Here is a 16,593-nt window from a genome sequence, read left to right on the forward strand (position 1 = left end):
TCTGCTCTGGGGCTGAATTTGCTGGGGTGGCCAGTCCTGGACAAATTGGCAGTTGTTTTTGAAATCTACACCACTTGTGGATGAATTTCCTTACAGTGGAATGATTTCTTTCTAATAATTTAGAGAATTTTTAAATCCCTCGCCAGATTCATAGGCATCCACAATCTTATTTCTGAGGTCCTTAGAGAGCTTTTTGCCCATTTCGTCGAGTGTCCATTTCGTCCAATAGTTAAGACATTTCGTCCAAAGCCTTTTTCATATGCACTATCAATTATTTTATATTTCAGGTATTTGTTTGAAAAAAGGAGGAATTGACCAAATCGAAACACATTTTTGTAAAGCAAATGAGGGCCATAGTACATGCGCTTCGACACTAAAGAGCGTACTAAGGGGGTGTAACTACGTAGGCCTGTACCACTCGCTGACCCTGGGATGAGTTAACTCCCTTGTCATTACAGGCAGCTCGTTTGCATGTCTCTGTTACCGGCTGGATCATATTAAATCTTCAGGCGCAGAGCAGCGCTCTCGCAGGGGCCTCGTTCACGAATCCCGGGCCGAGGCGCAGTCCTACCGACCTGAGACTGTACTCTTTCGAAGGGGGAGGTTTAGATGGAGGTGCCTGTAAAATTTTGCTTCTCTGCAAGCTCCGTTGGCCGAGTTATTCATTTTTAAAGCCGGCTGGATCATATTAAATCTTTAGGTGCAGAGTAACGCTCTCGCGGGGCTTTCGTTCACGAACACCAGAATACCTGAAATGTAAAATAATTGATAGTGCATATGAAAAAGGCTTTGGACGAAATGGTATTGGACAAAGTATCCTGATCCCCTCGCCTCCTCTCCGTACTAAGCCTCAGTTTCCTCGCCCTCTTTCCGAATCACGGCCGGAATTCTAAAAAATTGAAACGTGCCACAGTCATGAGTACTGTTGTGACCACAACCATATACAGCACAAAGATATGGCATAGCTAATAGGGTAGTCACACTAGAGGCGGAATGAGCCGGAATGCCTTCGGAATGAAAATTCTTCGTATATTCCGGGATATTTGAAGTGCATTCTAAAAATTCTCACTGCATTCTGAGTGCATTCCAAATATTCGGGCCCATTCTTGTGGCCGGCCCGAATGTTTTGCTCATGCTCAAAACATTCGAGGTGCATTCGAAGAGGAGAAATATTGAACGGCATTGGAAGTGTATTCTAACTGCATTCTAAATATTACGGCATTCAAAAAATTCTGATCACGTTCAAGGGAAAAATCAAAATGGCAAGACACTTCAAATCCTGCCAGAATGTCCGGAATGTGCCTCGAATGAGCCAGAATGCACCTCGAGTGCATCTTGATTGCTGCCGGAATCTATTTCGATATTAAAATAGTTCAGCTGGAATGCACTTCGAATGCCATCTGAATATTTCGATTGCCACTCGATTACATCTCGAATGTAGTCGGAACGTCCCGATTGGAGCTCGAATGAGTCCGGACGTGATTCAGAACACCACCGAATCGCACAAAAACGCGGCTAGCTGCCGCTGGAACTTCAGTCTGCATTGAGGAGTCGCCTGCTCAACAGCAACCTTTTGTCCATTGTTTTAAAAAGTTTACCAAGTTTCTCACGTCATGGAAGAAGGGAGCCAAGGTCAAGAACTCCACCACTGGCCGCGGCCATGGTCGGGTCTGATACCTTCTGGGTTTTCTCCTAATGTTTCTTCTCCTAGCCTCCTCCACATCTCTTTCAAGCAGGTCTTGCTGGAGGACAGCAATCTGGAGCAAAGCAACATGGTCCAGGGGGTCCATACTCTATGGTGTCTGGGCTGAGACTGATGAAAATGCTAGATTCGGCAGCGTTTTATACCCTATCGGGGACCATTCCGGTGGCATTCTTGGTACACTCGAGACATTTGTGTTACATTCGAAGTACGTTCTAAGTATTCAAGCTGCATTCTCTTTGAATTCTTAGACATTCGAAACATATTCGGCGGCTATTCCGGGAGCGTTCTGACTGCATTTGAGGTGAATTCGTACAGCATTCGAGGCACCTTCCAACCCGACTTTGGGTGGTATTCGGGCAGCAATCGAACCGCACTCGTACGGCATTCGAAGTGCATTCTTAATATTCTTACTGCATTCTAACAGCATTCTAGGTATTCCTACTGTGTTCCAACTATATCTGAACTGCATTTGAAAGCTAATACACCTGGAATGTACAAGAATCATTCGAGGCAGGTTCAAAGTGCATTCTAAGTATTCAAACGGCATTCTTACAAAGCTGTTGGTCAGTTTGAAGTTCCCGCCCGAATGTGGCACGAATTTTGAAAAAAATTTTCATTCCGGCTGGTTCTGCTTGACTCCTGCTAATTCCGAATAAGTGTGACGGAGGCTTAAAAGAACGCTTAAAGCAGTGGAAAAACAAAGAGAGTAGTGCACGCGTGACTATGTTTTGTATGGAATGTCGCTTGACCCTGCGTTTGTATATCTACCAACATGGCCGACATCCAGGTTTCTATTTTGCTTTGACGTCACTTGCAAGTCAAGGATTGCCCATAGGTGTGAGTATAAGTGACTGGCTGTTTGTCTCTGTGTTAGCCCTGTGATAGATTGGCGACCTGCCCAGGGTATACCCTGTGTCTCTCCCAATGTCAGCTGGGGTTAACGGATAAGTGGTATAGATGATGGATGAATGAATAGCAAGTGCAGTGGATTGCTTGTAGTATCACAGCTTCAGGGTCCTCATTTTGATCGCAAGCTTAGGTTAATGTCTCTACAATCCAGCTAATAGATTAAATATCAGTATATGAATTGATTGTTGATATAATCATTGTAAGCATTGTCACCGGTACAGTATATTTAGACTTGGTAGACCAACATTAGAGTAATTGAAAAGAAATCATACATTTAGGTTCCTAGGAGCTTTAAAGATATAAAGAGTGTGTGTGCGTGTGTGAGACTTTTTTTCACATATTTGCTTTCTGTCGGAACAGACAACATTGATGTGGCTGGCCGAGTGTCTCAGTATCTGGCAGGAGCAAACATGTCCCATCACTTCCCCATCTCTGAGGCCATGCTCACGTACAAACAGAAAAGGTACTGTGTGTGTAAAAAGCTGATAGAGATACTTTTATGTGCCATAAATATGTGTAAAGATCAGAGGTGGACAGTAACGAAGTACATTTACTTGAGTACTGTACTTAAGTACACTTTTTGAGTATCTGTACTTTACTTGAGTATTATTCTTTTTGAAACTTCTGACTTTAACTTCACTACATTTGAAAGACAAATATGGTACTTTTCACTCCACTACATTTCTGTCAAGGTCCTCGTTACTCGTTACTATGAAGCAGCTTTGAAAGTGGATATTTTTTTCTTTTCTTTTCTAAAACGTGATGGTTTTTTCGCAGGTGACACTGAGACAGCCAATCAGTAATCACTAGAATTACGTCACGTCCATAGACTGTATAAAATCAAGTTCAGTGATTTCTCAGCAGCTTTATTTGAACACGATCAGTTGATGGCAGAATGGAAGGAGGCGGTTCTTCTGGAGAACGCACGCACCCATGGCTTTACCTAGAACCCATGTTTCAGTTTTCTGAAAAGAATAAAGATTCATTTTGTTTTAAATGTTTGCTTTGTTTGCCAAAAATGAACCACATCACGGCCTACAAAAACTCGCCGTCCAACCTGCGGGAGCATGTTGAGGTATATGAACGTTTTATTCCAAGAGAAAATTTGCAGTGAAGTTGTCTGTGCTTTTAGAGCTAGCGATAACGTTGCAATAGCTATGCAGTCTGGTTCGTCAAATGACTTTCTATGGATTTGCCCGCCAAGTTGCCGTAGCCTTGTCCACGGCTAACGTTAACACATAGCTAGTTAACTTGGACACTGTTAGTTAGCATGTAAAAACGGAGTTACGCTAACATGAATAACGTTAACTTATCTGAAGTCTTTTCAGAAATATGTTTTAGCATAATCTTGCCAAATAAACAGAACGTAGAAATCTTTCTTTTCTAGTGAGGTTAGCGATCCAATATGATTTCGAGTTTGAAAAGAGTTTGCTAGCATGTCAGGTGGAGTTTCACTGACTAGCTAGCGTAACGTTAAACCACCATGATGGCACAGCATGCGTTCATTTTGTGAATTCACAAAATAATCCAGTTGGTTGCTTCAGAGGCATTGGGTTTTGTAATTGTTGTGGCAATAATACGACGATGCATTGACAGAAAATGTACTTTTAAGACTTAAGTATTTTTAAAAGCAAGTAAAAATTTGCCTGGACAACTTTCACTTGTACCGGAGTAACATTTGACCAGTGGGATCTGTACTTTCACTTAAGTAATGAAGTTGGGTACTTTGTCCACCTCTGGTAAAGATACACATTCTGTTATTTTTCTTGTTATAAATGTTTCTGTATTTAACTCTCATTTTCAGACAGTGTATGTGGCAGAGTTATTCTATTAAAAGGATTTCATCGGTGCAATTAGAAATCCTTTTAATTCCTTGAATCTGTTCTACGTTTTTTGCATAGTTTTTTTTTTTCTGGTTTATTTGATGTACATTATATTTGCAGTGAGAAGCATTACTAAAGAGCTCCGAACATACACGATTGTAACACTGTTGTGCTTTGGGTTTCTTTCCCTTTTGTCTTTTGTTGGCACTCAAGGAAAAGAAGTTTGTATTTTGATTTTTACATCAGGTACATGATCGTGTGTGGGTTGACATTCCCAGTTTGCCCCGTTGTGTCTAACCTGCTCATACTCAATGCGTCACACCGCTAATTTTAATGTGTGTGTGTGCGTGTCTGTCTTTTTGCTTTTGGTCTGGTTCAGTTTGAGTGAGTGCACTGAAGTGTTTTAACAAAGTTTCTTTTTAGTTCAAGGAATACTTCTGTATTTTTTTTTTCAACTTAATCTCTATCTGTTCAAAAAATTGTAAAGATCCAAAGTCTCGTACGAGTCCTTGCTTTCAAAGGTTTCAAAGAATAAGCCACTGGTATGGCTGAATGGCAACAAGATCCACCATTTATTTCATTACTTAATGGCTATCAATAAAACAATTTGAATTGACACGATTTCATAGTGTCGCTTTACGGTACCAGTTTTGACGAGCGCACAGACTTTTCCATTCGTCTTTAAACATTCTGGTTTTTGTCGTAGACGTTTTTAGAGCAAGCAATGTCTTTAGCCCTGGAGCTAGTCTCTGGAACAGCCGCCTTCAGCTAAATAATTGACATCGCTGTGATTGGCTGCGTCACGGGATTTGCTTGAGAAACCAAACCAAGCATGTTCGTGTTTAGAGTTGGTAAACTATGGCCATTTTGTTCCATGTGTTTATCAGAGTATTTTTCAAGTACACGGTTTGGTCTTGGTGAAATACTTTGCTGAGTCCAAATCCTGATTATGGTCTGGTAATTGACAGCCCCAGATCTACTGCATCTGTAGCGTATGTCAGTCGCTCTGAATAAGGGTGTCCACCAAATGCCACGAATGTAATGATATTTTCTGAAAATGATTCTGGAAAGTTTCCCTGTACGGAGAAAACAAAAAGGAAAACGGGTTTACTCAAAACTCACTTATAATGAAAGGGCAGCGGTTGACTTACTTTCTTTCTTTCTTTCTTTCTTTCTTTCTTTCTTTCTTTCTCTTTTTTTTTTGAAGATGTGACTCTATAATGCAAACTCAACCCTACAGCCATACCACTCTAACAATAAGGGGCTTAGAATGAGACAGCCGTGTGAGAATGTCTAACAAAAGCTGTATGCTAGTGCAGGAGGAATTATACAGATACATCAACATACAGATATTATGAATGCTCCAACAATTCCTCTTATACTTCCTTTCGAAGTGGGTTTTGTGTGAACAGGTCTTCCCTCCCTCTCTCAGTACAGAGAAACCTGTTAAAATTCTTGTCTCTAGTAATCACACGTTACGGATGCATTAGATTGAGATTAAGTTTAAAAATACTAGATTATTCCTTTAAGGTGGTTAGAAAGGAAAACTCCGAAAAGAAAATGGAAAAAGGAATAAAACCAGGAAGATGTAGCTATCATAAACACATGCACGCACGCACACACGGGAGGCTCAGGGTTAGATGACTAGTCTGGACAGGTCTGTATGTCCCCAGGGGAAGGACAAACACATAAGAAGAAAGGTCACACAGCCAATTACCAGCTCATATTAAAGGGAATAAAAAGAGAGGAGGATATTAGAAAATGAAACAGCGGAGGACAGAGAGAGTGGGGTATTAAAACTCATATAAAAGTGAGAGAGAACGAGATTAACATTGATTTATGGGGAGAATAAAAGAGAAAAACAGCAGAAGGGTGACTTTCCCTTTTCAAACCTGGACCTCTGCCAGTACACGGGTGCTTCATCACAGAGAGTGGCAGTAGTGAATGTCACAGAAGCATCATGTCCTCTGAACACACGCGCACACACACTCTCTCTCTCTCTCTCTCTCTCTCTCTCTCTCTCCTGCTTAGCGATCACATAAGTTAAGACAAACATTACAGCAAAAATAGTCTAACACCAGTATGCTCACTGTATCTCAGGGATAAACCTCAGGACTCCGGAGACTCGCTGCCGAATCAACATGACGCCACTAGCAAAGAAAAAATAACCAGTCATTTTCCGCCACGATACTTTAGTACATTTATTCGAGTTGTTTCATCCTCATTCTGATTTCCGACATCAGCTTCATGAGCTCAATTAGTGAAAGCCCATTCTTTATAATCAGAAGTGGTCAGAGGAGACTCTGTGGCATTAACCCTGTGTTCCAATACTGTTTTATCTCACAATCATCATCATCATCATCGTCACACACATGGCTAATTGTTGCACAATGGAAGATCATAAGTTTTTTTTTTAGAAGAAGAAATGTATGTACACTTGGCAGCAAACACAGTGAGATGTGTTTACATGTAAATATTCTGATAAGTGCATTTTCCAATAGTAAGGATGTATCATCAGTACTTTTTAAAAACGAATGACCAAGTAGCTGTTATTTTAATCCGTAGCGCTGTTGAGTTCTTGATTCTGATCACTCAGATGGTGTTGAATAATTTGTATCATGGCAACTCTGATCAGGCTTATATTAAAGGACATGGGACATGGATTTTTTTCTGGGTATAATTATGTATAAAGGACATAAGAAATGCCATCTAAATCACTGCAGGGCGTCAAAAATGTGAAAATCATCACATTATTCAACTTTTTTATACATCAGCGTAAAACAATGATTCGTTAATTAGCTAGGCGGTCACGTGACCCGTGATGTCACAAAAACTTTCCAAGGAGCCAGCGCTTGGGTATCTAATGTAAACAGGTTACCGAAATGGACACCATCGACAGTGACATTCCCGATGTTTCACAGAGATCGGAAGTTAGACCCTATCAATTCGAACCGATAGCTGGAAATTCACATGAACATGGATCTTGTCTTTACTCTGACGGGTCAGATGATTCTGAGAGTGAGAGTTCATTCAATCCCCATGAAACTGAAAGCGGTCGGCTGGATAACACTTCCTGGTAAGTTAAAAACAATTCTGCTCAAAGGCTAATGATCTGTTGAAAGAAGTATTGTTTTTGTATCATACATTGAAAGTTCATCATAGATCTAGCTAAAGTCCGTTGCAAGCTAGTTTTTTTTTTTTGCTGATATTTTTCGAGATTGATTGAGATACAATGCTTCCAGAGTCCGAGATGAAAACATTCAAAATGGCGAAACGAGTCAGAATTATGATAATCAATAATTGATACACCCAAAATTATAATACTAATCCTTACCGCATGAGGCCCATGGTAAAACCACACTTCCAGGAGGGGCTGCCGTCTGCCTCCCAAGCCGGCCGAGAGCGCTCCTCGTCGGGCACGGCCAGGCGGGCGAATGCCCTGGTCCGTCCGCCCTGTCTAAAAAATAATGGTACAACTCCGAGTGAAGGTATCAATGCGCTGTCGAAGCGCGCAGAAGGTGTTAGTACGCCTGTCATTATAGTGCGGACTTTCCATAGCATAGAAAATCGCCACGTTTCAATTTGTGTAACTGAACTTGTTTCATGTCACTGGTCATATAAACCTATGTAAACAGGAAAAACGCGGAAGAGTTTGGTCGCATCTAACTACAGCCCCAAAAAATACCATTGGCCATACTGAGCCTAGCTACATTGCTAACAGGAGTGACAGCGCGTCTGACTGACTGGGAGGTCGCAATACACCATGATGTTCAATGTACGTTAAACACTAAAAATGAAACAATTTTCTTGTCATCCAAGACACAAAAACTATTTTGTCGCATTCGTCATCATCACAATTCACACTTCTCCATTTTCATCTACCCGCTTGTGCTATACCCGAAAGTTTTTGTGACGTATGATCACGTGACAGCGGCTCTTCCGGTTGTAAAATATGCATATCGGAGCTCGAGCAGAAATGCCGTATAATCATCACGAATATAACGATTTTGCTGAATTTAATAGATAATTTTGTATTTGTTGATGCAATTATTTCATATTTTTAACGGAAAGAAACCGATATAGCGTGCATTTATGTTTCATGTCCCATGTCCTTTAATGCTCTTGTTTTAATTATAATTTCTGTCGTAACAACTTAGACAAGGATTTGTATGAAGGACTCTGTTCATAATCTTCATCTAATCATAGACAAATAAATAACACGAAACAAAGAAAAACACTGGCATAATGAAGCTTTCTGTAAGTAGACGGTTATTTAACGTCAGCGCTTTGTAACGGCCAGTGCGTTTTCACACAAATATTTGTGGCAATTAATTGATTCTGTAATCAACATGGACTCGGGTGGTGACATTCAGGAAGTCTAGCACGAGAGCAAACATTTCTAATTATGAATTCAAATACAAAACACGATGCCACCTTAGCTAGTGTCCCGTGAGTGCATCTTAAAGACAGTATTGGAGTACAGGGTTGGCAAAAAGACCACACAACGCTGCCCACCGCCTTACACTGCACCTGATTGGTGGAGGTTGTAAGCAGCTATACCAGCATCCACTCATGACTTCATGGCATGACCCCCCTGCTTCTTCACAGCACCCTGTCACCAGGAGGTGGCGCCATGCCTTTGTCACTCAGCCAGCCTTGACATGACCCACTCCTTCACACCTGGACACCCGGGTGCACGTTCACCTAGCCACTCAGTAACGTTAGACCTCTGTTTGAGACGCATTGTTCTAATATTTCCTCATTGTTTCACCACACAGCCCTGATGAGGACTCATGCCAGAAGTTTGTGCCGTTCATTGGGGTAAGAGTGCAGAGCTGGTTGATTTTTGTTTCTCAGATCCATGACAAATCGAATATGTTCAAAAGCAGTTTTTTCTGTTGAAGAGGAAGTAAGTGTATTGCTTTTGCTTTTTTTTTTTTTTTACAGCTGGTGAAAGTAGGCATTGTTGAGCACAACCTGTCCACGTCAGGTATTAGCCTCTGCATGTACAAACCACAAATAGTGCACTCATTGTATAATAAGTTACAGCGCCTTCCATAAGTATTCCATCTCCACAGTGAAGCATGGTGGTGGTAGTATCATGCTGAGAGTTAGCCATGGCCTCTTGGTTGCTTCTCTTACCGTATTAACGCTCTCCTGTGCTATATTCTTTACATTTTCATGATGGATTTAATGGTAACCTATAGGATGTCCAAAGTTCCGGATGTGCTATTACAACTTTCACCATTTTTATTTGTACAGAATGTACAAACTATATTGATTTGTCCTCCCAATTTAATGCTATGGGCTATTTTGTGTAAATTCATAGCATAGTATGTTCACCAGTTAAAGGGGAACTGAAGTCATTTTTAAACTTGCTTTATTTCCTAATTAACGTGTTATTCAATTACGTTTTCGATTTTAGTAACCTTATATCGTGACTCATATTGGCAACTAATTGCAATTAAATATACTTATCGGCCTATTCGGTTTTTAGCCATGTTGAATGGAGATCGTTTGGTCCACGGCAGGCGTCGCTTATCCGCGCGATCTTCACGAGACTTGTGCGAGACTTTGAAACGTGAAGTGTCAGCCAGGTGTCAGCGCCGCCATTTTGAAAACTGTTTTCCACACGAAATATTGCACAAAAATGAGTTTAAATGACGATTACTGCCAACTTTTTTCAAACTTTCCTGATTGCTATCAAAACAAACACAACTTCTGGTTTGATTACATCAGCATTCGAAAGAGGGCACACGCGTCTTTTGACAACCCGTGTCCGACATCGCTCCCTACTCACTATATAGGGCATTATATAGTGGGGACGGCATTTTGTAGTGCTGTCTGCGCTGAAAGAAATCAAATTAAAAGTCTCAAATTTGATTTAATAAAAGGCAGTGGCAAAGAAGAAAGTATTCAGCCTTGATTTTTAAAAAAAACTGAAAGATGCAGGTACTTTGTATTGATTAATGTGGAAAATGCGCTCAGTATAATATGGATTTATCACAAAAACACATGCATGTATTTATTATTTTGAAAACCCACCAGCCGACTGATCTGGCACATTTTAATTGTGCGACAGTAATGACGTAAATACCAGCGTGATGGACTAGTCTCCGTAAGCGTTTTTAACTCTATATAGTAATTCCTTATATAGCGAGTAGAGAGTAGTGAACGAGTGAGCGATTTCGGACACAGGGAACGTTGGCAGATGTTGGTCGCTTTGATTTCTGCTGTACGTTTTACTTCCGTCCTACGATGTCTCGCACAGGTCTCAACGAATCTCGTTTACGGCCATCGCTTTGACATACGGACTGATATATTACATAGCATATTTCCAACACTTATAACTTGCTATAGCAGTGACAAAATAGCGATCAAAAATGCATTCCGATATTTAATAAAATGAGATAAATAAAATTTTGATAATAAAAAATTTGCCTTCAGTTCTCCTTTAAGTCCGATTCAGTTTCAGTTTGTAACACTAAAAAATGTGGAAGAGTTTAATGGGGGTGAATACTTATGCAAAGCACTGTATAGAAAGTCACCATTGGTCTCTTATTTACTGTCCATACCACCAGGAATAGTGAAATTTACTCTGTGTGTGTGTGTGTGTGTGTGTGTGTGTGTGTGTGTGTGTGTGTGTGTGTGTGTGTGTGTGCCCTCTGTAGTGGATTCCGACGATGCCAACGTTATGGGCAGTATGAACATGCTGTCTTCACCTCCAGCCCAGACAGGGGCACCATATGGGAAAGACATGACCTGCACTCCTCCCTCCTCTCCCTCTGTCTCAGCTAGTCTGTCTGGAGCAGGGTACGTTACCCACACGTTTCCTCTCTCTCATCCTCTTTCTCTCACTCACACAGAGAAATCAATCTAGACAATGACAGATCATTTAAAGTTGGCTACACTCTCAGAAAAAGGTACTAAATTGTACCTTTTCTTGTTGTACATCCTCTGTACCTTTACTATGTGTCTTTTACCTTGGAAGGTGCACGGAGTCTATCTTTAAAGTCTTACTTTAAAAGTTAATTAGTGGTACATCATCTTCAGGAAGGTTACTATCACATTGTTTCGTATCTTGTCACGTAAGCGGTGTGTGGGTCAAACGGCAAGAAATGAGGCGTATTTTGTGCAAAATTAAAGTCCTGTGACGTACATGGCGTATGCGTGACGTTTCTGTGGCGTTCCTGTGGCGTATCTAAGGTTTGTATGGGGTTCAAGGAACGTAAAGTTATGGCGTACTGAGGCGTATGCGTGGCGTATGATGCATTGCCGCGGCATAACCATTTTGTTGCTTTCGTTGACATGGCGTTTCGTTCTTACGTGTGACGTTGCTGCGGCGTTCTCAGGTGGGTATTAAAGGGGACCCCACGCTGCGGTCGTTGTCATTCTTCACAGTCAAGAAAGCATCATGCCAGCGAAGAAGTCAGGACCCAAGAAGGGCAAGGGAAGAGGGAAGACATCAGCCGCATCCACCCAGCCAGCTCCGGAGCCACCTTCATCAGACACGTCAACTAAAGCGTTCGCACGGCATAATAGGTGTTCGAGCAACGTTCCCGCTGCATCACGTAGCTTTCGTTTTTACAGCGTACACGTGACGTATCAAAGTTGCTATGTATGTGCTACGGATTTTTAAGTGCGGACTTAAAAATACGTCGAACCCCGGCGTACAAGGAGATCATGTTATGCATCCTAGAGTATGAGCTACGTGAGCTGGCGATGCTGTGATGTTCCTTTCTTACTGCCACGTATCCTGATACGCCGTACGTACGCAAGGCTGAAACGCTAATGTGTGAACCAAGCACAACCACTTTATCCTGGTCAGGGTTACAGTGGACACAGAGCCTATCACTAGAACACAGTATAATGCACTCTGTATGGGTGTCTGTCCACCACAGGGAAACACACACACACACACACACACGAAAAGCATGTGCGTATCGAGCTGTGGGGTGACTTTATGGAACAGACTGGAGACAGAAATAAAACAAAGTGCAAATATAAATCTGTTTAAAAAAAGGTACAAAAAATATTTTTAAACAAGTCTATAGAAGAGGAAGTATGTTCACGGAGGATGATGAGGGATAAATCTATAAATAGAATAGGGTTGATTGTTATATCAGAACTAACTTAGTATATGGTATATATTTATTTATGGGGATAGTTTATATATTCATATTTACAGGGATAGGTATGTAGTAGATATTTATTTTTGTAATTATATATTTATATAGATATTTATGAAGTGTATATATGGTATATAGTGTATATATATATTTTTTGTAATTATATATTTATATAGATATTTATGAAGTGTATATGGTATGTAGTATATATTTATTTTTGTAATTAAATATTTATATGAGTGATTCCACGCTTATGGGTACTGAAATGGGGACATGAACTTATTTTTAAAAATTCACCTAAAACCATTTCTTTTTTTACCATCAGGTCACAAAACATGTAATCTTTAATGAACGATATGTTAAAAGATAACTTTAATTTTCTGAGATGTAATAAAAACATATTTATATGCCAAAGTCAGAACGTAACAGAAGTGTTGTGGACATATATATTCTCAATTTTAACAATGTAGAATTACTTTTTGAAACATAGGAAGGTGATGTTTTAGCAAATATAATTAATAAACATGTGTAGTAGAATAAACATACACATTCTTTCAATAAGATTAACATGGTATATAGCTAGATTGTAATTAATTTGTAACAGACGCGAGATGGACAATCGTAACAGAAGTAATGTAACAGACATCATTTTGGAACTCATAGGCTTGACTTTGGCATATAAATATGTTTTTATTACATCTCAGAAAATTAAAGTTATCTTTTAACATATCATTCATTAAAGATTACATGTTTTGTGACCTGATGGTAAAAAAAGAAATGGTTTTAGGTGAATAAGTTCATGTCCCCATTTCAGTACCCATAAGCGTGGAATCACTCATATAGATATTTATGAAGTGTATATATGGTATATATTTTTATAGGTGTATTAATGTAGTTTGGATTTCGGGGTAGTTAAAAAGGGGTGGGAAATTAAAAAAGTATTGTACTTCTTCCCACTCCTTTTTCGAACAGTGTGCGGTGTTTTGTAATGTCTTAGCTCTTTATGTTATTTTATTTTTTTATTTCTCGTTTTCTTTCTTTTGTATGTACAAATAGTTACATACATTTTTTATACATGTTCGAAATAAAACAATAAAATAAATTAATTAATTCATTAATTTAAAAAAATGAATTCATTTAAACCTCAATTCATTTACCAGCATATTTTTGGACAATGTGAGGTTCAATTATTTACCTTAAATCACATGAAATGTACACCATATTGCAGCAACTATAAGAAAAAAAATGTTAACACTGAGATAAGAACAGGAAGTCAACATGATGACATCCTGACACATAAACAATTTCACCCTGATAATCACAAATAGTTGGCTAATAAAGCAACAGGTGTTAGCATATGTTGAGCGGATTTTTACGACGCAAATCAGGCCACATCTTATCAGTTAAAAGCTGTGTACAGGTGATTGATATGTACTAAACGTACAAAAGACACTGAGTTGAAAAGGTGCAGTTTAGTAGCTTTTATTCCTGAGAGTTTATAGCACCATTCGCTCTGGATTAGTTTGACTAGGTTTTATAATGCAATTTGTAAGAGATTTGATTGGCCAGTTTATACAAGACAGACTACAGGTATCCAAAATATCCATCCATTATCCGTAACCGCTTATCCTGTACAGGGTCGCGGACAAGCTGGAGCCTATCCCAGCTGACTATGGGCGAAAGGCGGGGTACACCCTGGACAAGTCGCCAGGTCATCACAGGGCTGACACATAGACACAGACAACCATTCACACTCACATTCACACCTACGCTCAATTTAGAGTCACCAGTTAACCTAACCTGCATGTCTTTGGACTGTGGGGGAAACCGGAGCACCCGGAGGAAACCCACGCGGACATGGGGAGAACATGCAAACTCCACACAGAAAGGCCCTCGCCGGCCACTGGGCTCGAACCCAGGACCTTCTTGCTGTGAGGCGACAGTGCTGACCACTACACCACCGTGCTGTCCGTGTCCCAAATAACAATAATTTTATTTGTCTAAAATAGTCATTTACCCAGTGTACATCGCAGCATAAACGTCAGACAAGTAATAATAACGTTATACGTGGCTCTGTCACCAGGTTTGTCAATTAGTTCTGTTAAATTCACTTTCATTTATACAAGCTTTTTAACAATGGCCATTTGACAAGGCAGCTATACAGCAACTGGTAGTACATGAAGGTGATTTGAACAGGACTAGTAATACAATGAGCTCCTTGGGGGACATCCAAAGAGGTTATACCGAAAAGTTGGTAATACTGAAATGGACCCACTTGTCACACCAAGCACTCATGTTATATGTGAAATTTTAGGCACGTTTTCCTTATCACAAATTTCTCCCAAGTCAGTATATCACTTCATTGACTGAGTTAAACGATCACGAACGGAGGCGATGATTTCTTCATCTGTTGTGGAAATGATGGAGGTTACTGGTGTATTGTTGTCAGTGTCCACCCACTGACTCGTTTTGTTTTCTAAATCTTCACCATTCTGTTCATTCATGTGTTGTAAATCACCAATGATGTCATTTATGTCGCGCCACAGGGCACGATGGCGTAAGTGGTTAGCATGGTCGCCTCACAGTAAGAAGGTCCTGGGTTCGAGCCCAGCGGCCGGCGGGGACCTTTCTGTGTGGAGTTTGCATGTTCTCCCCGTGTCTGCGTGGGTTTCCTCCGGGTGCTCCGGTTTCCCCCACAGTTCAAAGACATGCGGTTAGGTTAATACGGGACGGCCTTGGGCTGAGGTGCCCTTGAGCAAGGCACCCAACTGCTCCCCGGGCGCTGTTAGCATGGCTGCCCACTGCTCTGGGTATGTGTGTGTGCTCATTGCTCACATGTGTGTGCATGTATGTGTTCACTGCTTCAGATGGGTTAAATGCAGAGAGGAAATTCACAAATGTGTGATGAATAAAGTTGTGCTTTCTTTCTTTAAGTTTAGTGGTATCAGCAGTCATTTCGTCCTTTTCTCGATTCTTTGATCACCGTCCTCAATAATTGTTAGTGATTAACACCTAAGCGAGGCTCGTTAAGCCTTTGTTTTATGACATTAACATGTATGGTTAACTTAACAATGGACTTTATTATTTATTGTTTGTCTCTGGTGGGAGGAGGAGTGCATGGCTCAGTATGTCACTGTAAGCAGGTGAATGATGGATGTAATTGCAGGAAGAGTGTTTATTTACAAACAGGCAGGCAAACAGTTCAAAAACGTAAGACAAAGGCAGGGTTGTGAAACGGGCAATGGTCATGCGAGGAATAAACAGAATGGCAGAGGCAAAGATGAAAGGCAGTCCAAATACACAAAACAAAGTCAAAACCAGAAAGGCAATACACAGATACAAGGCTTGGTAACGTGAGACATTAGGTACAGCATGTATACTTCGCCAAGTGTGTGTGTGTTTAGAGAGTCCTTATAAGCGCATGCTGTGATTGGGCTCTAATCCGGAACAGGTGCATAGTACTGTAATTCATCCTTCACTGTGAAAAAAGCATCACTGTGTCACATCCACACACATTGGCTCCGAGCGCTAATGTGTGTGGATGTGACACAGTGATGTTTTTTTTGAAGACTCCGACTCATTGTCACTAAAGGCGGGGGACACGAACTTAGTTCGTTATATGTGAAAGTTTGTAGTAAAAAAGTTTGTTATAGCAGGGTTGCAGTGTATTGCCAATTCTTACTGTATTACAATTTCAGATCTTGTATAGTATACGCTATGTCTTTTGTTAGTACACGTCCATGTAGGACACTGTGCACACTATGTACTCAGTTGTACAGTGGTGCTTGAAAGTTTGTGAACCCTTTAGAATTTTCTATATTTCTGCATAAATATGACCTAAAACATCACCAGATTTTCACACAAGTCCTAAAAGTAGATAAAGAGAACCCAGTTAAACAAATGAGACAAAAATATTATACTTGGTCATTTATTTATTGAGGAAAATGATCCAATATTACATATCTGTGAGTGGCAAAAGTATGTGAACCTTTGCTTTCAGTATCTGGTGTGACCCCCTTGTGCAGCA

At 40.4% G+C, this 16,593-nt stretch overlaps 1 protein-coding gene across 2 annotated transcripts in view; it reads left to right on the plus strand.

Annotated features, from left to right (window-relative positions):
- Nucleotides 1-16,593, plus strand: part of si:ch211-126j24.1 (phosphofurin acidic cluster sorting protein 2) — a 207,135-nt gene that overhangs the window by 171,584 nt on the left and 18,958 nt on the right. For both annotated transcript variants that reach the window (XM_060941491.1, XM_060941492.1), the window contains 4 exons: nt 2,975-3,077; nt 9,216-9,258; nt 9,385-9,427; nt 11,109-11,250. In XM_060941491.1, the coding sequence (XP_060797474.1) occupies nt 2,975-3,077; nt 9,216-9,258; nt 9,385-9,427; nt 11,109-11,250 (331 nt within the window). The remainder of the gene's footprint in view (nt 1-2,974; nt 3,078-9,215; nt 9,259-9,384; nt 9,428-11,108; nt 11,251-16,593) is intronic.

Source organism: Neoarius graeffei, chromosome 15 (assembly GCF_027579695.1).
Source record: "Neoarius graeffei isolate fNeoGra1 chromosome 15, fNeoGra1.pri, whole genome shotgun sequence".
Classification (NCBI taxonomy): domain Eukaryota; kingdom Metazoa; phylum Chordata; class Actinopteri; order Siluriformes; family Ariidae; genus Neoarius; species Neoarius graeffei.